The 21,348-nt window shown below is 43.6% G+C and overlaps 2 protein-coding genes across 3 annotated transcripts in view; one reads left to right on the top strand and one right to left on the bottom strand.

Moving 5' to 3' along the window:
* Positions 1–1,020, bottom strand: part of LOC118366167 (uncharacterized) — a 42,825-nt gene extending 41,805 nt beyond the window's left edge. For both annotated transcript variants that reach the window (XM_052491811.1, XM_052491809.1), the window contains exon 1: positions 684–1,020. The gene's annotated coding sequence lies outside the window, so the exon portion shown is untranslated. The remainder of the gene's footprint in view (positions 1–683) is intronic.
* Positions 1,021–1,167: 147 nt separating this feature from the next.
* Positions 1,168–21,348, top strand: part of LOC118366169 (putative helicase mov-10-B.1) — a 39,655-nt gene continuing 19,474 nt past the window's right edge. The window contains exons 1-11 of the mRNA XM_052491806.1: positions 1,168–1,445; positions 9,257–9,356; positions 9,760–10,007; positions 10,330–10,426; positions 11,229–11,373; positions 14,412–14,685; positions 15,259–15,384; positions 15,493–15,655; positions 15,835–15,989; positions 16,649–16,822; positions 16,927–17,039. Coding sequence (XP_052347766.1) covers positions 1,321–1,445; positions 9,257–9,356; positions 9,760–10,007; positions 10,330–10,426; positions 11,229–11,373; positions 14,412–14,685; positions 15,259–15,384; positions 15,493–15,655; positions 15,835–15,989; positions 16,649–16,822; positions 16,927–17,039 — 1,720 coding nt within the window. The 5' untranslated portion in view covers positions 1,168–1,320. The remainder of the gene's footprint in view (positions 1,446–9,256; positions 9,357–9,759; positions 10,008–10,329; positions 10,427–11,228; positions 11,374–14,411; positions 14,686–15,258; positions 15,385–15,492; positions 15,656–15,834; positions 15,990–16,648; positions 16,823–16,926; positions 17,040–21,348) is intronic.

Genomic DNA, 21,348 nt, shown 5'->3' with positions numbered 1-21,348 from the left:
TCGTACCAGCACCTTCCTGGCCTCAAAAGAAAAACAAGCCTTATGCCAGTAATAAAAACCTATTATCAGCTTGAGCTTCCTTATCAAGTTCTCTACATGCACAGTGAAGCTCAGCTTGTCATCAACCCACACACCCAAATATTTGTACACTTTAACATGCTCTATAGTATGGCCAGCCAATGTAGCAATGATATGATTAGTAACACGCCTGGCATTTCAAAATAACATGCATTTTGTTTTACCTGAATTTAGAACCAGCTTTAAAATCATACAGATTCTGTTGTATGATGTTAAATACTCTTTGGGCAGATGAAGAGGTCCCAATGAACGTCCCAAGGGAATACTGGTACATCATTGTATACCATTAATTATGTTAGCAAATTTGGTGAACAAAAACAGTTTAGAACTCACACAATATATAAACCTACGTAATTCCCAAACATTCAAATTTATGAAAACGTGAAAATGACCGTATCTATGTGGTCGCTTGTTAGAAAAATCTCTAAAACGTATCATTCTTCCTGGGGTGTAACGTTATATGAAAAGATTTTACAAAGATTTCGTGTTGCTAAAATGTTATTCAGTTCCTCTATAAATGTAACAATGTTTCACACATATTTATTTTCAAAGAGATTGCTAACAGCAAGCACACTGCCATAAAAAAAAAAAAAACTTCCACTCACCAGGTGATGATAATTTGAAAGTTAACTTCTTTTTGAAAGATAAATTATAGAAAAGGGAGAAGCTAACAAATGAGCATCAACATCCTCTTTGATAACACCTGCTGCATGGCCGCAAACTAGCCCACAACGAAAGCTAGCTAGACCGTGGAGAAACTATTGCTCACTATTGCGCAGTTGGGAGTTCAAGAAGGCAGAAGCACAGCTAGAACAAGGAGGTTACCAGGTTTATTTGCATTATTAGAGTTTAACCTGTAGTTGGCTCTCTTCAAAAGTAAAATATCATATTTCAGCTGAAGTTCAGATATTTTTGGTTCTTTAAGTTGTAAATATGTTTATGGGCTTTTCCTAAAATAGTGATTTATTTGTCTTTTCACTTCATTTTTTAACTTTTGCAGAGTATGATATTATTATTCCCCTATTAGGTGTAACCTTGTAAAGTTGTAAATATCTTTGATAGGAAACTCCCCGCCCCCCCGAGTAGTGATGTGTCCGGTTTCGTTTCTTCAGTCTGACAGGATTTCCGCAGATCCTTCTCAGTGGCTCCATGATCACTTATGTTTTCTACACAATGAAACTCAAATAGCTATATTTTCTCAAAGTAGCCTATTTCACCAGCTGCTCACAATCGGATATCACCATGAATGTAAGAACGCGTTGCCAAATTGGACTGGATTTTTATGAATTCTTGAATGAAACAAATCGAGCATCAACCAAACTTAAAAGTGACCTCCGAGACATCTACAACTCAGAGTTTCGAAACAGGTAAACTTATCTTCATCGATGATTTGTTCAAACTTGGAGACTTGTTGACAACTCCCTTTGTGCACCTTCTGTGACTTATAGTAAGATTTTAACCCCCAACATTTCTCGAAATGTTCACCATCAGTGTAAAGCCCTAGTTTGGCTATTGTTTCTAGAATACCTTTTTTGGAACGTAAACCATACACGAATTTTGAACTCGCGGCCCCTCTACATCCTGCTAGCAGCCCCCTATAACTCAACATGTCAAGTGCATGTTACAGGAAGAAAAGTAAACAGTCTACTTATAAAGACGTAAAAACAGGGTTACATGTAGCCTATAGTTAGTGTATGGCGATGTCAGATGCAGAACTAGCAGACCAGATACTTCAGAGGACGTGGCTACTTAGCCTGGATAGTGGCGAGAAGCAACGGGCCTTGTGCATCGGACACTAGCCTCATTGTATGACAGGAAGAGACGGGAGGACAACTTTTTTTCACAGGGGTGTTTGGGGGGGGGGACACTTAAACCACATTAATTTCCGAAATGTAATAGGCTATTTAAATCAACTTGTCTAGTCAGATAAGCTGCAGGCCTAGCATACGCCTCTCTTCTGTCAACTTGCACTAGAAGAGAAATAATGACAATGCATACATCAGAAATAATGCAACCAGCTAGCTGACATCTGTAAAGTTCTTTCATAGTTGATCCTCTCGACGGCACCGGGGAGAACGCAATAGCGCTTAACAGTGTAGCCTAAATATTCTTCCCTTGCAAACATGTTAAGATTAAAAGCAGTTAAAACGAAAATATGTTTCTGATAAGAATGAACTTCGTCATTGATGCATATTCTACGTGGTTAAAACAGTGAGCTGTTATGTAAAATAACACACTCATATTTGCATTTGTTTGAGGTACGGAAATAAGTAAACTTACTGTATTTCTCCACTCCTTTTCCCCAGAAAAAAATAAATAACATTTGGTGCATCATTGTACTGCAAGAAATACTTAATTCTGCAGGAGTTCATTTCATATTAGGTGAGATGTTACAGGCCTGTCTGTTTCCAGATGTCAGTTAGTACTTCATTTAACCCATCTCAAGTTCAGTGATCATTTTAGTAATCTCGCTTCCGCTCTCTCGTTGGTTGGCAAAGTAAACATATGTGAATTCTCCATCTTTCACAATAAACAAGTAATTCACAATACTCAAAGTAGTTAATGTAATAACGACATTAGTCTGTCATATTTAAGTGGGCATAGTAAACCTAACGTTTGTTCTGAACATACAGGATACTTTAGCACAATTAAATAGTAGCCATACATTCAGTAATGGCAGTGTAGTACAATTCAAGGAATACTTGTACATTGGTGCAATAGAAGCAGTGTTGTGGGTGTAGAGAAGTGCAAGGAGACCTTGTGACAATGACATGGAGGGATCAATTACTTTATTGTACATTAGAACAGAAATGTGCCTTCTGGTTTTCCCAACACCCTGCAGTGCCGCACCCCTCCATCCTGGGGCTCTGCACTGCTGTTGACTCAACTTGTGTGTATTTGTTTGTGTTGGGAAAGGGAGAATACATTTTCCATTCTCACCAATGGATTATAAAAAGTTGTATTACATTCTATGGAGTCATCCACATCTTTATCCAGCATATTGTCCATCTAGAGAGGGATAGACAGGCCTGACAACACAAGCTGACTCTGTAGTCCACCCTAGGAAAAATGTCTGCCATCAAGCATCATTGTCTGGTGGGGGGGAAAGGACAACACATTCAACTATCCAGTCATTTGTTTATCAGCACAATGTTGATGGGACATTTCAATTCGATTATAACCCACAAACACCCGAGATGAATTGCTAGCCTAGGCAGCACCTAATAAATTATCTAAGCCAAATCGTCCAAATCAATATAATACTAGACAGAGATGCATGCCACTTTCATACATTAAGTTTATGATTGGTTGGAATTTCGGTAGGCTAGCTAGCTAGATACAGTATCTAACGTTAAGCCTTATAAAATGTAGCTAGTCCTCTCCTTAGTTATTTAGCTAACGTTCGCTAGCTAGCTGGGGTCCATTACAGGGTTAACTGGGCAAGCAGCTATGGTAACTTACCAACAATGCATGGCTGTAGCTATTGTGTCTCTCAGAATGAGTTATTCAAGTTAGCGAGCTAGTATAATTTGCTAGTCAAAAGTTGCGACCTAACGGTAGCTAGATAATTACCTTATATTACTAGCTAGAGATGTCAATGCAACGGGTCACAATCAAATGTTTTTCCTGTTGCACAAAGTTAGCTTTTTGGCATAGACAGCCATTGCTTGGCCTCCAGACACTGAGTGGAACAAATATATAGCTAGCTAGCAGATTAGCTAGACAAATAACACAATCATGTTACCTGAAGTAAAATGCAGCTGATCCAAGCACGACGATATATTTAGACAAACCCCAACAACAACATACTATGGAACGCCGTTTGTCTTTGCTTGTCAAAAAGATACAACAATATTCGACACGTCAAATAACACAATTATATTATAGATTGTTGTGTGTGCTGCATTTGCAAGTGCAAGCCAACCGCCACCAAACAAATCGGATTAAAAAAAAGGCATATCATATAAACAATTACCAGTAGAAACTGCAGTCATTTTCAATATTCTTAGCAATTATTTAGGAATCCTTGTGAGTAAGTATTCACTAGGTAGCCACTTGTTGTTCGCGTATTGGAATTGAACTTCAGTTCACGAAGAAGAAAAAAACGAGCGATCCAGCTTTAACCCTGTTTCCCAAAGCTAACGTTATAAGCAGCCACCTCGCTTCGTCTGGCTAGTGGGGCCTGATCCGACCGGGGTATGTGTTGGGAAGTTAGCCACAATACTCAAATTAAAAGGCCCTTGTTGAAAGAGACGCAGAAGGTTACAATTGGTGGAATCATGCCATATTTAGACTAGTTCATGTTGAACAGGGTTCGATTGGGGATCACTGAAATGGGGTATCCGTCTACTCAGTACCCAAGTACTTTTTTCCCAAAGTTCTCAGACTCCCAAACATCCACATTGCATTCCCTCTGGAGTAGTGTTCAATACACATTGTTGGTTGATTGGTACAATACATGTGGCTCAATTCACAGTGGTTTCAGAATCCCGCAGAGCTATCATGCTAAGGTTCTCTGGGTATCACTGAGTAGACTGATACCCGATGTCATTGATCCACAATGTATAGGTAAGGCTGTACAGTGAAATAAGTTTGACCCCCGATGCAATTCTAAGTATTTTCTGCGATTGGGTGTGATTTCAACAGATTTTTGTCAAAATAACATAGACGTTTGTTGATTTTATATAACATGCTAACCTCGTAGCATGATCTATTCAATTATGGCATAATTCCACTATTTGTATCTCTGTCAATAATATACTTTTATTCTGAAGGCTAACCGCAAATTCCACAGTTGTTGCTAATCCGTATTGTCGCCAGCTTCACATAGATGGGTCCAACCACCGTTAATCAAATAAGAACGGTCTTATAAATTAGGGATATTTTAGATGATGATACCTAGCTAGGTAGTTAGTTAGCTAGCTAACTATAGCTACTGAAACATATTGTCGTTGTGCTATGTTTTTGGGGAAGGCCATTGTTTGCATCCGTCTAGGGTCCATAATAGCTTGCTTGCTTTTTTTTATGACCATCACTGTCCAGAGTTTGGGGAAGGGCAAAACTTTACCAGCGTCGATACGTATCGATGAGTCGTTGTGACATATGAAATACGAGTGATATTGTTATAACTACGTAAAAAATGTATTTAGGTGTTAAATTATTATTATTATTATCATTTTTGACACGCAAAGACCCAAACGGCGTTCCATAATATACACAGCACTCGATTTAGCTGATGTTTACCTACCATCTACCACTACACTCACAAAAAATATATAAATAAATACCATACTCCACAATTTAAATATATTTAGTCGCCACCACTTGACACACTGTAACTCTTCTGACATCAAATATCGCTCACCCAAATACCTCTCTGCAGATGCCACCACAACCTCTTTTTACATTCCATCCATGCAGTAGAGTTGATAACCATTGCTATGTGCCAAAAAAAATCCATTATTACTGAAACGTATAACTTGTTGGTTTATCCTTCTGTACTGGTACAGATCTACTACTCACACCACCCCTCTCAGGATCCCTCCCCCTTGACCCATCTTCCTCTACTTTCTTCACTGCCTCAGCATATGACAACTTCTGCACCACTCTAATCTTGGAAACCTCAACCTGCCTCTCTGGCACTGGACATGTCTGATCCACAGCCACATGGGCACCCCTACAGTTAACACATACAGTGCCTTGCAAAAGTATTCACCCCCTTGGTGTTTTTCCTATTTTGTTGCATTACAACCTGTAATATACATTTTATTTTTATTTGGATTTCATGAAGTGGACATACACAAAATAGTCCAAATTGGTGATGTGAAATCAAAACGATGACTTGTTTGGGGGGAAAAAATGAGAAGTGGTACATGCATATGTATTCATCCCCTTTGCTATGAAGCCCCTAAATAAGATCTGGTGCAACAAATTACCTTCAGATGTCAACAAAATTAGTTATATTGCACACAGGTGGACTTTATTTAAGTGCCACATGATCTTAGTATATATACACCTATCCTGAAAGGTCCCTGAGTCCGCAACACCACTAAGCAAGCGGCACCATGAAGACCAAGGAGCTCTCCAAACAGGTCAGGGACAAAGTTCTGGAGAAGTACAGATCAGGTTGGGTTATAAAAAAAACATCAGAAACTTTGAACATCCCACGGAGCATTAAATCCATTATTAAAAAATGGAAAGAATATGGCACCACAACAAACCTGTCAAGAGAGGGTCACCCACCAAAACTCACAGACCAGGCAAGGATGACATTAATCAGAGAGGCAACAAAGAGACCAAAGATAACCCCGAAGGAGCTGCAAAGCTTCACAGCGGAGATTGGAGTATCTGTCCATAGAACCACTCTAAGCCGTACACTCCACACAGCTGGGCTTTACGGAAGAGTGGCCAGAAAAAAGCCATTGCTTAAAGAAAAAAACAACCTAACACATTTGGTGTTCGCTTAAAGGGATGTGGGAGACTCCCCAAACATATGGAAGAAGGTACTCTGGTCAGATGAGACTAAAAATATTTTTTTTGGCCATCAAGGAAAACGCTATGTCTGGTGCAAACCCAACACCTCTCATCACCCTGAGAACACCATCCACAGTGAAGCATGGTGGTGGCAGCATCATGCTGTGGGGATGTTTTTTATCGGCAGGAACTGGGAAACTGGTCAGAATTGAAGGAATGATGGATGGTGCTAAATACAGGGAAATTCTTGAGGGATACCTGTTTCAGTCTTCCAGAGATTTGAGACTGGGACGGAGGTTCACCTTCCAGCAGGACAATGACCCTAAGCATACTGCTAAAGCAACACTCGAGTGGTTTAAGGGGAAACATTTAAATGTCTTGGAATGGCCAAGTCAAAGCCCAGACCTCAATCCAATTAAGAATCAGTGGTATGACTTAGATTGCTGTACACCAGCGTAACCCATCCAACTTGAAGGAACTGGAGCAGTTTTGCCTTGAAATCTCAGTGGCTAGATGTGCCAAGCTGATAAGGACACCCCAAGAGACTTGCTGCTGTAATTGCTGCAAAAGGTGGCTCTACAAAGTATTGACTTTGGGAGGGTGAATAGATGCACGCTCAAGTTTTCAGCTTTTTTGTCTTGTTTCTTGTTTGTTTCACAATAAAAAATATTTTGTATCTTCAAAGTTGTAGGCATGTTATGTAATCAAAATATACAAATCCCCCCAAAAATCTATTTCAATTCCAGGTTGTAAGGCAACAAAATAGGAAAAATGCCAAGGGGGTGAATACTTTCGCAAGCCACTACCACTACTTTCACCAATGCTACACATTCCTTTATCTCATGCCCTTCCGCACCAAACGACGAGCATCACAAACACCGGGAATCTTCCCCTTCAGTTGGTCAGCTTTCACATTTACCACTACCCCAGTAATCACTCCTTTCAATGGCGCCCATTTTCTTGAGAGCAAAACCATTCACGTCTCTTGCCCCCATTCGTTTAACGTGGAGCGCCTACTCCCTCTGACCAGCAGAAACACAAACAATTATCACAAGACCACTTCTGGTTACCCTCACCGACTCCACAGCACTCAACTCTGTTTTCACACACCCTGGGTCCACTTTTTCCAAAAACATCACTCCTACTGTTACAGACTCATCTTTATCCTGACCTTGTTGCAAGCCTCGGGCTCTGAGAACTTCACCACACCGACCACCTCTGATACTTCTCCCTCATTCACTTCCATTTCTCCTCCTGTCTTCAACTCACTCTGCTTACTATTCCTACCATTCTTCTGCACCAAAGCTCACGTCATGTGAAATCTGTAGATTAGGGCCTAATTCATTAATTTAAATTGACTGATTTCTTTATGAACTGTAACATAGTAAAATCTTTGAAATTGATGCATGTTGCGTTTTTATGTTTTTGCTAAGTTTACATCTGTCCCTCATTTTAAGTTCAAACCTGTTACATGAACTGAACTCTCGTATTAATATGGTGAAAATTCCTTTAAAAATATATTATTCAAAATAACCAAATCCTAGACTAGAACCAGCTCATCTGCTTTTACATCATTTGTCCATATGGTGGTGTTTTGTGGTGGAAAACTGAGCGGGTCGAGTATAACACGCCAACCCTGTTTCCTATGGGTGAAGCTTGTATTCAATTGCCACTCCCGGTTGTATACAAATAGCTTCAAGCCGGTGTCTATTCCATAAGTTACCACGGGATAAATCTATGATGTTAAAATGCCTATTTGCTCTATTCCATCTGACTGTGCAATCCGCTGTCTCATCAGCCCAGCCAGGCACTTTATAAACTTGATCTCCACTATACAAAGCATCTAGACATGATCTCGTATTTCTTTTAGACCTAACATTTCATTTTCAACAGCGGAGATTTGTATAAACCTTGCTGTCTGTCTCTCCGACATTTGTTTCAATATTCAGATTTGACCTCCAGCTGTCCCATTGTAGCCTAATGAAGGTGTTGGGAGGCTTCGTCTCGGGCCTAACACCCATGTCAATATATCCTCCAAACACCGGCTTCTAGGGCATTATCACTTAATTATAGGCACTTACTATAGTATTATTATATATTTTTTTTACCTCTTGAGATGTGAAAACATGTTTTTTTTTTAATTCAAAGTTTTCTTGTTTTTCAGTCAACAAAGAACACAATTTACATTCACAGATGTGGCAGACATAAATAATAGAATAAAATGTAACAAACAACAAATTTGCAGTAGCACTATCAGTGATCATGTTAGATATTTCCAGCTTTAGCTGAGGTAACGAGAACATAATTCGTTTTACAGCACTTTCCACGTGTGTGTGTATATAGACATATTTCCTTAATCACCAGATGCGCTCTGTCCAGTTTGAAATATAGTTGAGTAGTGGAGACCGAGTCTAACTAACTTGGATTGTCTCTTGCGGAGGTCACAATTGAGCTTTTCAAGAGGAAGAAAGTCAACAATCTGGTCAATCCACATTTTAAACGTAGGAGAGGAATCAGAAGCCCACATTAGGAGAAAACATGTTTTCAAATGTTTTCTTTTCATGAAGTTAAATGTGCTCTTCACGAAAGAATGTTAAAACAAGTTGAACTCAACACTTCTCAAAAGGCACAGAATTGGTGACTTGTCTGAATGGATGGGAGGTGTTGATGAAGACTTCTGCATTTGAACCTCTCTCTCTTTTAGGGATGGAGTGAGAGACCCTAACTTCAGTTCGATCCTGTATGCTCTCAAGCTGTCCAATAATGCCAAAGTCTACTCGGGAATGGTGCACTTCAAACCAAAGGTAGGCCTACAACACTAGCCTGGTACAGACTTATATTATCATATGGCCCTAGCCTGGTAGCTTTGGGCAGGGTGTAGGTAGTGGGTTCCTGTTGTACTCCTAAAACAGCTCGCCAGTTGTGCGTGCATGTGTCCAAAGTCCTGGTTCATGATCGACCCACACCCTCTCCAGCTCAGCTTTTACAACCAGTTGCAATCTAGCAATCGATACCAACCGCATTCTGGCGTGTGTGTTTCCGTATGTTACAAAGTCAACATTGTTAAAGCCAACCCCCCCCAAAAAAAAAGACCGAAATGTGTTTTCCAAATGACTCTGCTCTGATAGCAGATATAGACATGGCACTAGACTAAAGAGATGGAGGGTTGAATTTGACCCCTGTGTGTGTGTGTGTGTTGGTCTGCAGGTCAGGGATTTCTTTCAGGACCAGTGGCAAGGAACCCGGGGAAAGGGGCGTGGCCAGAAGCAGCAGGGGGCATCTAGCTCTTTTCCTGTTCAGAATGGAGGCAAGGTGAATGGGGTGGGGCAGAAGAATGGGGCATGTGTGAGCGGGGTGTGTGTGTCGCCCTCATCTGACCCAGTCCAGACATCACACACCCCCAGGAGAGACTGGAGACTGGCCAATTGCATCCTCAGGAAGTTCAAGTCTGACAGGTGTTTTTCTTTACCTTTATTCTTCTTTATTCTTATGGCTTCTACCCCCAGGCCATAAGACTCCTGAACATCTAGTCATCAGGTCCTTATCGATCCTTGGTGGCCCAATCCCAAATGCCCTATTGACTGACAGGATGTGATGAGTATATGCAATATGGTTAAACATCCACCTAGCCTTTCAGTAAGCAAGTGAAGCTATTGTCATATTGCTCACACCTTTCAAATCCTCTCCGATCTCGGCATGTGCATAGGGTCTAGGGGTCCATTTGGGATTGGGCCTCTGTAATGTGACTAACCTAACTCCTGACCCCTACCCCCTCAGAGCGGAGTTGATCTCTGACCGTGGCGGTGTACGCATTACTTCTGACCACCCTGTTGTAGACGGTCTGATCAAGTTCAGTCTGGAGAGTGAGACCGAGGTAAGTGAGACCTTGACCTTTAACCCTGACTCTAACTCTGACCCTAATGCTACTTTCATAACATCTTGTAAATTCGTTAATACCAGCATACGACTGGGAAAACTCCACTTAAATACCCCTCCAACTGGTAATTACTAATGGGAAACTCGTCTATCATCTCTGAACTCCGACTCTTCCCACATGCTGAACTCTGAAGTCACATACTAAAGAAATTACCTTGATAACAGCATTTTGGGCAGTTAAATGCAACAACAAAACATTATTTATAATTTATTCATATTGTTTTAGAACACTAATTAGTTTGCCAACATAATAGCTGTACTTTTAGTTTATGGTTGATGCATCTTGTTTGCCATATCAGCCAATCGCCACTCTTGACGAGTTCAAAGCACGTGAGCGCACAGAACTCGTTTCTCCCAGTTTACAAGTAGTATTTTACCACTTGTTATGAAAACAGCATTTCCCTAGCCTCATTTAAAGTGGCGACACAGGGGAACGCCCAGCACCCAACACCAGAGTCTTTCCCCACAAAGCCGACGTGCAATTTACACAGGTGCGATTAATGGTCAGACGCGGCACATGCAAGTCTAAAGTGATAGCAGGTCGGACAACAAGATCTGGGTACAAAAGGCTTCCGACACGAGGTCTGAACTCTAATTCACATATAAGAGACGGTAGTTAGTCGTCGCACATCTGTAAATCTATTTTCACTCTGAGACCAGATCCGAGACAAAATAGTAGCCCCGTTTTCTTTCAATGACTTTACAGGAGAAACTAACAAACTCTCCTTCTCTCCCCCCAGGTGTACGTAGTTCGTCTGTTCCTGGAGAACACCTCCTCCAGTCCTCTCTTCTTCACCTACTACTCTGCTCTGCACCGGATGACCTGCTTCAACCTACAGGACAAGCAGAAAGTCACCCGCAAAAACCCTCTGCAGCTGGGACCAGGCAAGACACACACACACACACACTGCAGCTGGGACCAGGCAAGACACACACACACACACGCACGCACGCAGGCAGGCAGGCAGGCAGGCAGGCAGGCAGGCAGGCAGGCACAGGGCTGGATTAAGACATTTCAGTCTTGAAGTCAAACAAACAATAGCCCAGGCCAATGAAGCGATTGTACAATATTAGGAGGCAATATATATAGTGTCTAGATCATAAGCTACAGTAGGCTAGCAAATACAATTTCCAATGTCACACTTACTCACCAAAAGCTTCACCTTCATCATTTGGTCATGGCCGACGTGCTTCTCTTGGCAATAGCCTAGCTCAAGATGAGCTACTTTGAAACGAGTGCTGCCGTTAGATGCTAATTGGTCCTACAGACAGATTAGTCTTCTCTTTTCAGCAGTAGCCATTTGCTTTCCAAAATGTTTTCCCCAAAATTGTATTTTGAAATCTGCAAAAGGCAAATCGACAGCTGCAACCAACCATAGAAATATAATCCATAGATGGCAGTTCAGAATAAAATCAGGACTGGCATCCATTGCTAATGCACCCATGAGTTTAACAGTCAAATTGCCAGGGTAAGAGGTTACAAAACCCTTCTATGGATTATATATCTATGGTCACAACGCAACAAGCTGTAGCCTATATTTGGTCAGCATTCACAAGGCCACAGGGCCAGACAGATTACCAGGACGTGTACTGCGAGAATGCTCTGACTAACTAGCAAGTGTCTTGACTGACATTTTCAACCTCTCCCTGTCCGAGTCTGTGGTACCAACATGTTTTAAGCAGACCACCACAGTGCCTGTGCCCAAGAACACTAAGGTAACCTGGCTAAATGACTACCGACATGTAGTACTCAAGTCTGTAGCCATGAAGTGCTTTGAAAGGCTGGTCATGGCTCACATCAACACCATCATCCCAGAAACCCTAAACCTACTCCGATTTGCATACCGCCCCATCAGATCCACAGATGATGTGGTCTCTAGTGCACTCCACACTGCCCTTTCCCATCTGGACAAAAGGAACACCTATGTGAGAATGCTATTCATTGACTACAGCTCAGCAGTCAACACCATAGTGCCCTCAAAGCTCATCAATAAGCTAAGGACCCTGGGACTAAACACCTCCCTCTGCAACTGGATCCTGGACTTCCTGACGGGCCGCCCCTAGGTGGTAAGGGCAGGTAACAACACATCTGCCACGCTGATCCTCAACACATGGTCCTTCAGGGGTGCGTGCTCAGTCCCCTCCTGTGCTCCCTTTTCACTCATGACTGCACGACTCCAACACCATCATTAAGTTTGCAGATGATCACCGACAATGACGAGACAGCCTATATGGAGGAGGCCAGGACAAAAACCTCTCCCTCAATGTGATCAAGACAAAGGATATGATTGTGGACTACAGGAAAAAGAGGACCGAGCACGCCCCCATTCTCATCGACGGGGCTGTATTGAAGCAGGTTGAGAGCTTCACGTTCCTTGGCGTCCACATCACCAACAAACTAACATGGTCCATGCACACTAAGACAGTTATGAAGAGAGCACGACAAAACCTATTCCCCCTCAGGAGACTGAAAAGATTTGGCATGGGTCCTCAGATCCTCAAAAGGTTCTACAGCTGTACCATCGAGAGTGGCATCACTGCCTGGTGTGGCAACTGCTCAGCCTCCGACTGCAAGGCACTACAGAGGGTAGTGCGAACAGCCCAGTACATCACTGGGCCCAAGCTTCCTGCCATCCAGGACTTCTATATCAGGCGGTGTCAGAGGAAGGCCCTAAAAATTGTCAGACTCCATCCACCCTAGTCATAGACTGTTCTCTCTGCTACCGCACGGCAAGCGGTACCAGAACTCCAAGTCTAGATCCAAGAGGCTTCTAAACAGCTTCTACCCCCAAGCCATAAGACTCCTGAACATCTAGTCAAATTGCTACCCAGACTATTTGCATAGTGAGCATTTCACTGTAGGTGTTGTATTCGGCGCATGTGACTAATAAGATTTGATTTGATTTGACTTGATTTGGCACACATGCTGCCTTCCAGACTGTAGGCATGCTGTTAACTGCCCAAGTTAAGGAAATACTTGAGTAAACAAGGAATATAAAGAGTAAACAAGGAATATAAAGAGTATGTCATGGTGTGGGTTGCATTTTCCTGGCATCGATTCTACAGGTGGACCTAAACTATGCCATGGTGCATTGAACCTGCTCTGATAGCTTCTGGTAGCTCGTGTTGGCACAACACCTTGTTTCCTTAATTTTGTCAGATACCTGAATGTGCTTGTGATAAAACCTATTCCACGAGACTTTTTTTGTATTATTGATCCTCTGTGGCTAAATGATGTTCTCTGGTGTATTTTGAACATTGCGAGTGGGCTCCTGTGACATTTTTATTTGTTTTGCCTCTTGGGCCCCTTACGGGCTTGGGGCCAGCCCTTGTCACACAAAAGGCAAGTCACATTTATTTATTATGCAGTTAATTGAAATATGTTAATGAATCAGTTACTTAACCAACTGCCCATGTGGGCATCCTTCCTCCATCTGATGATTAGCAGAGTGGCAGCAGCAGGCTATCTACACTCATTGAGAGTGGGCTCCTAAGTCTTCCTGTGGTATATATTAAATGTATACTAACTACAGTATATAATATACACTGTATATAGGCACGCACACACGCAAAGTCTCCCGCAACAACCCTCTACAGCTAGCACCAAACAAGACCCGCAGTCACCCGCAACGACCTACTACAGCTCCAACCAGGCAAGAGCCCAAATCGCTCCCTCAGCCTTCATTTTGGCCCCAACCCTTCAATGTTTACAGTTCTGTAGGGTCTGGACAGATGTAAGTGGTGAAGTTTCCACCATATTGCTAACACCTTACCGATCTACAGACATCAAAAGGTCTGGGCCAAAAGAAAGCCCCAGGGAACCTGACGCATGCTGGTGCACACACACACACACGCTCTCTTTCTATAATATGTTACTAAACCCCCTCCCTCTCGTCTCCCCCCTCCCTCTCTCTCCTCCCCAGGTGACCGGTATGAAGTGCAGCTCCAGTTCAAGTCCAGCCTCCTGGGTTTCTATCCAGCCACTCTGGTCTTTGAGTTTAAACCCTCCATCTCCTCCTCCTCCTCCTCCTCCTCCTCCTCCTCTCCTGCCTTCCACCTGCTGCGGTTCATCGAGGCCCAGTATGTGACAGGGCTGGCCAGGGAGCTTGCCCCAACTGCGCCCTACAGATCTAGAGCTATCATCAGCGCTACGGATTATCTGCCTTACACTGTAGAGGACGGGGAACCACCTGAGAGGTAGGTCACACACACACCTGGTAACACACACACATTAAACAGGTCACTTTTGACGAGGCCACAGGGCCAGATGGATTACCAGGATGTGTACTCAGAGCATGAGTGGACCAACTGGCAAGTGTCTTCACTGACGTTTTCAACCTCTCCCTGACTGAGTCTGTAATACCTACATGTTTCAAGCAGACCACCATAGTCCCTGTGCCCAAGAACACAAAGGTAACCTGCCTAAATGACTACCGCCCCGTAGCACTCAAGTTGGTAGCTATGAAAGGCTGGTCATGGCTCACATCAACACCATCATCCCGGATACCCTGGACCCACTCAAATTCGCATACCACCCCAACAAATCCATAGATGACGCAATTGCAATTGCACTCCACACTGCCCTTTCACACCTGGACAAAAGGAACACCTATGAGAATGCTATTCATTGACTACAGCTCAGCGATCAACACCAGTCATGAGTAATTGACTGTTCTCTCTGCTACAAAAAAACTAACTCTGTCTCTCTCCATGGTTCACCCTGTTCTACCACTCTCCTCCTCTCCGCTCCTCCTTCTCTCTCCCCGTCAGTCTCTCAGCCAACAACCTGGCAGCCGTGGAGCGTCTCAGAGACTACAAAGTTCCAGGATATGTCCGAGATCTGATCAAGTTCCTCAAAGGACACGCCTCCTCCTCTACTCTTTCACTGGATGCCCAGTGAGTGCCTCCTCTTCCTCCTCTGTAATCCTAGACCACCCTGCCAGTGTACAATATGGGTGCTGTGAAGGTCTCTTTCTTTCTCTCTCCCGCCCCTTCTTCCCCCAGGTCTATCCTAGAGTCAGGTCTGAGTAGAGAGAATTACTCTAAACGGTTCCAGCTGCTGCTGTATCTAGAGGAGCTACAGATGGAGGTGGACATTAAGAGATACAACAAGCCCAATACTCCCATGTTCCGAGACAAGACCAACAAGAAACTACTGGTGCTAGAGGTACACACAAACACAGATGTACACACACACACGGTCAGAGACGAGACCAACAAGACACTAACGGTGCTGCGGGTCCGGACACACACACACACACACACACAAACACTAGGAACGTAGTTCATCCTCTACTAGATGGTGCAGGGTTTATCTCCAGCCCAGTATGTTGTGTGCTCTTGCAGGTACCAGGTGTGTCCGAGAGCCGTCCGTCTGTCCTGCGGGGAGACGCCATCCTGGTGACGAGGCCAGGTGACTCTAATAAGGGGGGCGTGGTCAAATACCGTGGTTACGTCCACCGCGTGGAGCTGGACTCCGTCAAACTGGGATTCGGCAGCAGGTAAGGACATGATTGGAGGAGGCTGCTGCCTGAAGGGATCTTATAAGTCAATGGCTCGCTCTCTTCATGGTTACCATAGTTCTCTGGTTACATTCCGATTCTCGACTCTGTCTTCAAAAGTGTGCACTCGTACACTCCCCCTCAAGCATTGGATTAGTGAAAGCATGGCTGGAGGGAGTTTCAACCTTATTCCTTATACCAGTTAACTTCTTTGAAACCCATGAGGTGGAGTGGACAAGTGTACACTGCTACTCTGACCTCTCACACTAAAAGGAATTGCTCAAATGTTTGTTACAGAATTGAGTCTGAATCTGCCATCCATTGGAAGTTGTTTTGTGATGTCCATTGTGGTGAAAACAAAGTCATCAGCGATTGGATTGTCTCTAACCAATCACAGTATCAAAGCCAATTACATACTAGGAAAACGCAGCTTCACCCACATGTGTTCTGGCACTGGCCCAACCCATCGGTTTCTGGAACCAATCAGACAGCCCAAATGTGTTTATGTTCAGGGAGGGGTCTAAAACAAACGTCCGTGGGTGTGGCGTTGTGTTTGAACGGATTAAGGAGTCTGAATAGCCTGGCAAGTACACTTCGGGGGAGAAGGGTCGAGAATCGTAATGTAGCCTCTCTCTCTCTATCCCCCCACCTCCCTCCAGGTTTTTGTCCTCCTTCGTAGATGGTCTGAAGTTTGATGTGGAGTTCACGGTGACCCGTCTCACCACTAGGCTTCAGCAGAGAGCAACAGAGCTGGCTGACAGACACAACCTGGGGAACGTATTGTTCCCTTCTGGAGACCCAACTATCCAACCACCCAAAAAACAACCTCTCTTGTGAGCTCACACCACCCATCTTCCCGACCCACACTTCATTTTTGACCTTTGACCAATGCATAACCCCCCCCTCTCTATGTCCCCCCCCTTCCCCCTCTCCCTAGGTTGTATGACAGGGCTTTAGAGCAGAACCCAGAACAGTACACAGCAGTCCAGAACATTGTAGCTGGATCCTCCCGACCGGCTCCTTACCTGGTGTTTGGGCCACCTGGGACAGGTAAAACACATGTGTATGTGTGCTAAGTTAATATACAGTGCCTTCAGAAAGTATTCAGACCCCCTGACTTTTTCTACATTTGATGTTACAGCCTTATACTAAAATGGATTAAATACGTCCTCAGCAATCTACACACAATACCCCATAATGACAAAGAGAAAACAGGTTTTTAGAATTTTTTGCAGATTTATAAAAAACAAAAATACCTTATTTACATGAGTATTCAGACCCTTTGCTATGATTTAGCTCAGGTGTATACTGTTTCCATTGATCATCCTTGAGATGTTTCTACAACTTGGTTTGAGTCCATCTGTGGTAAATTGAATTGATTGGACATGATTTGGAAAGGCACACACCTGTCTATATAAGGTATGAGGTTGAAGGAATTGTCCGTAGAGCTCCGAGATAGGATTATGTTGAGGCACAGAACTGGGGAAGGGTACCAAAAAAATTCCCCAAGAACACAGTGGCCTCCATCATTCTTAAATGGAAGAAGTTTGGAACCACCAAGTCTCCTAGACCTGGCCAAACTGAGCAACCGAGGAGAAGGGCTTTGGCCAGGGAGGTGATGCTAACAGAGCTCTAGAGTTCCTGTGTGGAGATGGGAGAACCTTTCAGAAAGACAACCATCTCTGCAGCACTCCACCATTCAGGCCTTTATGGTAGAGTGACCAGACGGAAGCCACTCCTCAGTAAAAGGCACATGACAGCCCACTTGGAGTTTGCCAAAAGGCACCTAAATACTCTGACCATGAGAAACAAGATTCTCTTGTCTGATGAAACCAAGATTGAACTCTTTGGCCTGAATGCCTAATGTCACATCTGGATGAAACCTGGCACCATCCCTACGGTGAAGCATGGTGGTGGCAGCATCATGCTGTGGGGATTTTTTTCAGAGGCAGGGACTTGGAGACTAGTCAGGATCGAGGCAAAGTACAGAGAGATCCTTGACGAAAACCTGCTCCAGAGCGCTCAGGATATTAGACTGGGGTGAAGGTTCACCTTCCAAAAAGGACCAACAACCCTAAGCACACAGCCAATACAATGCATGAGTGGCTTCGGGACTTGTCTCTGAATATCCTTGAGTGGCTCGGCCAGAGCCCAGACTTGAGCATGATCGAACATCTCTGGAGAGAGCTGACAATACCTGTACCGCAATGCTCCTCATCCAACCTGACTGAGATTGAGAGGCTCTGCAGAGAAGAATGAGAAGAAAACTTAGTAAAGGTTCTGAATACTTCTGAGTCAAAAAGTGTTCTGATATTTCATTTTTTCATTTTTTTTTTTTTTTTTAATAAATTAGCAATTTAGAAAAACCTGTTTTTGCCTTGCCATTATGGGGTATTGTGTTTTTTAAAATGTTTTATTTATCCGTTATTTTACCAGGTAAGTTGACTGAGAACACGTTCTCATTTACAGCAACGACCTGGGGAATAGTTACAGGGGAGAGGAGTGAATGAGCTAATTGTAAACTGTGTGTAGATTGATGAGGAAAAAACTATTTAATCAGTTTTAGAGTAAGGCTGTAACGTAACAAAATGTGAAAGTCAAGGGGTCTGAATACTTTCCGAAGTGTGTGTGTGTGTGTGTGTGTGTGTGTGTGTGTGTGTGTGTGTGTGTGTGTGTGTGTGTGTGTGTGTGTGTGTGTGTGTGTGTGTGTGTGTGTGTGTGTGTGTGTGTGTTAACCAACTCCGTTGAAGTTGTATTAGTCGTATGTTCAAGATACACATGGTACTGTATATACATCGTACAACTAAATGATTACTTGCAGGTTCCTTCTAGAAAATGCAAAAGAATGAGAAATAATAAAATATAATAATATGAACATAAAGTCTGTAGAATAGAATAATACATTTTAGCCTTAGGATAACACAGGAAGGCACGATTTATTGTCCAATATTTACATGTATATTGGGGAAGGGGAGGATGGTGGGCAAGTATATACATAGAGCAGTATAATAAGAGTCTGGTTGTGGTGTGTGTGTGTGTGTGTGTGTATAATGAATGTATATATGTGTGTGCATGTGTGCTAAGGTGTGGAGAATCTAAACAGGTGGTCAGTCCAGTTCAAGTGTTCAGCAGTCTGATGGCTGCTGACGGTAAAGGAAGAGAGCAGCTGGTGGCTGGGTGTGTGTGTGGGGTCGATGATGCTGTGTGCCTTCCTCAAGCACCGTGTTGCATAGATGTCCTGGATGGGTGGGAGCACGGTCCCAGTGATGTACTGGGCCGTCTTCACCACCCGCCGGAGGGCCTTGTGGGATGGAGCAATTCTTGTACCAGGCCATGATGCAACCGGTCTGCCTCCTTAGGAATTAGAGACGCTGTTGGCGCCCTCTTGACAAGAGTGGTGGTGTTGTCCATGACAAGACCTCTGAACTTAAAACATGTGACTCTCTCTACTGCAGTCCAATTGATGTGGATCGGGGAATGTTCCCTCTGCTTCCTGGAAGTCAACAATCAATTCCTTTGTTTTGCTGACATAGAGGGAGAGGTTGTTGTCATGACATCACCATGGCAGTTCACTTACCACCTCCTATAGGCTGACTCGTCGTTGTTTTTGGATATCAGGCCTACAACCGTGGTGTCGTCAGCAAACTTGACGATAGAGATGGTGTCGTGCAAAGCCACTCAGTCGTGGGTGAGCAGGGAGTACAGTAGAGGACTGAGGGCACACCCATGGGCAGGGCCCCTGGGTTCAGAGTCAGTGTGGAGGAGGTGTTCTTGCCAATCCTCACGGCCTGTGTTCTGTCCGTCAGGAAGTCCAGGATCCAGTTGCAGAAATTGGTGTCCAGACCCAGGGCTCTGAGCTTGGTATCAAGCTTGGGGGAACAATAGTGTTGAATGCTGAACTGTATTCAGTGAACAGCATTCTCACAAAGATGTTCCTCTGGTCCAGATAGATGTGTTACGGCCATGTGAATAGCGATGGAAATGGCATGTTCTGTGGCCGCCCTCCAGCTGGTCAGCACACACTCTGGGGATACGACCAGAGATGCCATCTGGGCCGGCTGCTTTGTGAGGATTCACTGTCTAATAGTTTTCCTCGCGTCAGCCTTTTTCTTTGTAGTCTGTAGTCCTTGCCACATGCGACGTGAGTCTGCGTTGTCGGAACTCAATTCAAGTTTAAGTCTGTATTGTCTTTTTGCATCATCAATGGCTTTGCAGAGCTCGTACCTGCTTGCCTTGTGCGCGTCGCATGCCATCTAATCAGGGTTTATTCTACTATCTTTCAATGCTGCAGTACAGGCTCTCAGCATTGTACAGATATCGCCATTCATCCAGGCCTTTTGGTTGGGGTAAAGTAATAATTCATGCAAAAATAGTCATAAAAAAAAAAAAAAGCTAAGTCGAGCAGGAACCGGCAAAACGTGCGCCCTCCTCAGCATCACCATCTTTTATACTGAACAAAAATCTAAACGTAACACATAGTTTGTCCCATGTTTCATGAGCTGAAATAAAAGATCCTAAAAATGTTCCATATGCACAAAAAGCGTATTTCTCTCAGATTTTGTGCATAAATTAGTTTACATCCCTGTTAGTGAGCATTTCTCCTTTGCCAAGATAATCTGTCCACCTGACAGGTGTAGCATATCAAGAAGCTGATTGAACAACGTGATCATTATACAGGTGCACCTTGTGCTGAGGACAATAAAAGGCCACTTTAAAATATGCAGTTTTGTCACACAGTACAAAGCCACAGATGTCTCATGTTTTGAGGGAGTATACAATTGGCATGCTGACTCCAGGAATGTTCACCAGAGCTGTTGCCAGATAATTGAATGTTAATTTCTTTACCATAAGCCACAAGTCATTTTAAGAAAATTTGGCACTACGTCCAACTGGCCTCACAACCGCAGATCACGTGTAACCACGCCAACCCAGGGCCTCCACATCCAGCTTCTTCACCTGCAAGATCATCTGAGGAGGGGGCAGGGAGGTGTTGAGGAGTATTTCTCTGTAATAAAGCCCTTTTGTGGGGAAAAACTCATTCTGATTGGCTGGGCCTGGTTCCCCAGTTGGTGGGCCTATGCCCACCCATGGCTCTCAGACCCACGCATGCCCCTGCCCAGTCATGTGAAATCCATAGATTAGGACCTAAGGAATGTATTTCAATTGACTGATTTCCTTCAATGAACCAATGTTGCATTTTATATTTTTGTTCAGTATATTTTATTTTTGCCTTGTGGTTAGTGTCTGCCCTAAGTTTGAAAGGTTGGGTGTTTGATCCCCGGCCGAGTCATACCAAAGAGTGTAAAAATGGGACCCGATGCGTCTCTGCTTGGCACTCAGCATTAAGGACAGATTAAGG

This window comes from Oncorhynchus keta, chromosome 33 (genome assembly GCF_023373465.1).
Source record: "Oncorhynchus keta strain PuntledgeMale-10-30-2019 chromosome 33, Oket_V2, whole genome shotgun sequence".
NCBI lineage: Eukaryota > Metazoa > Chordata > Actinopteri > Salmoniformes > Salmonidae > Oncorhynchus > Oncorhynchus keta.
The sequence above is the reverse complement of the archived record's forward strand: the minus strand, read 5'-3'. Positions and strand labels throughout refer to the sequence as shown.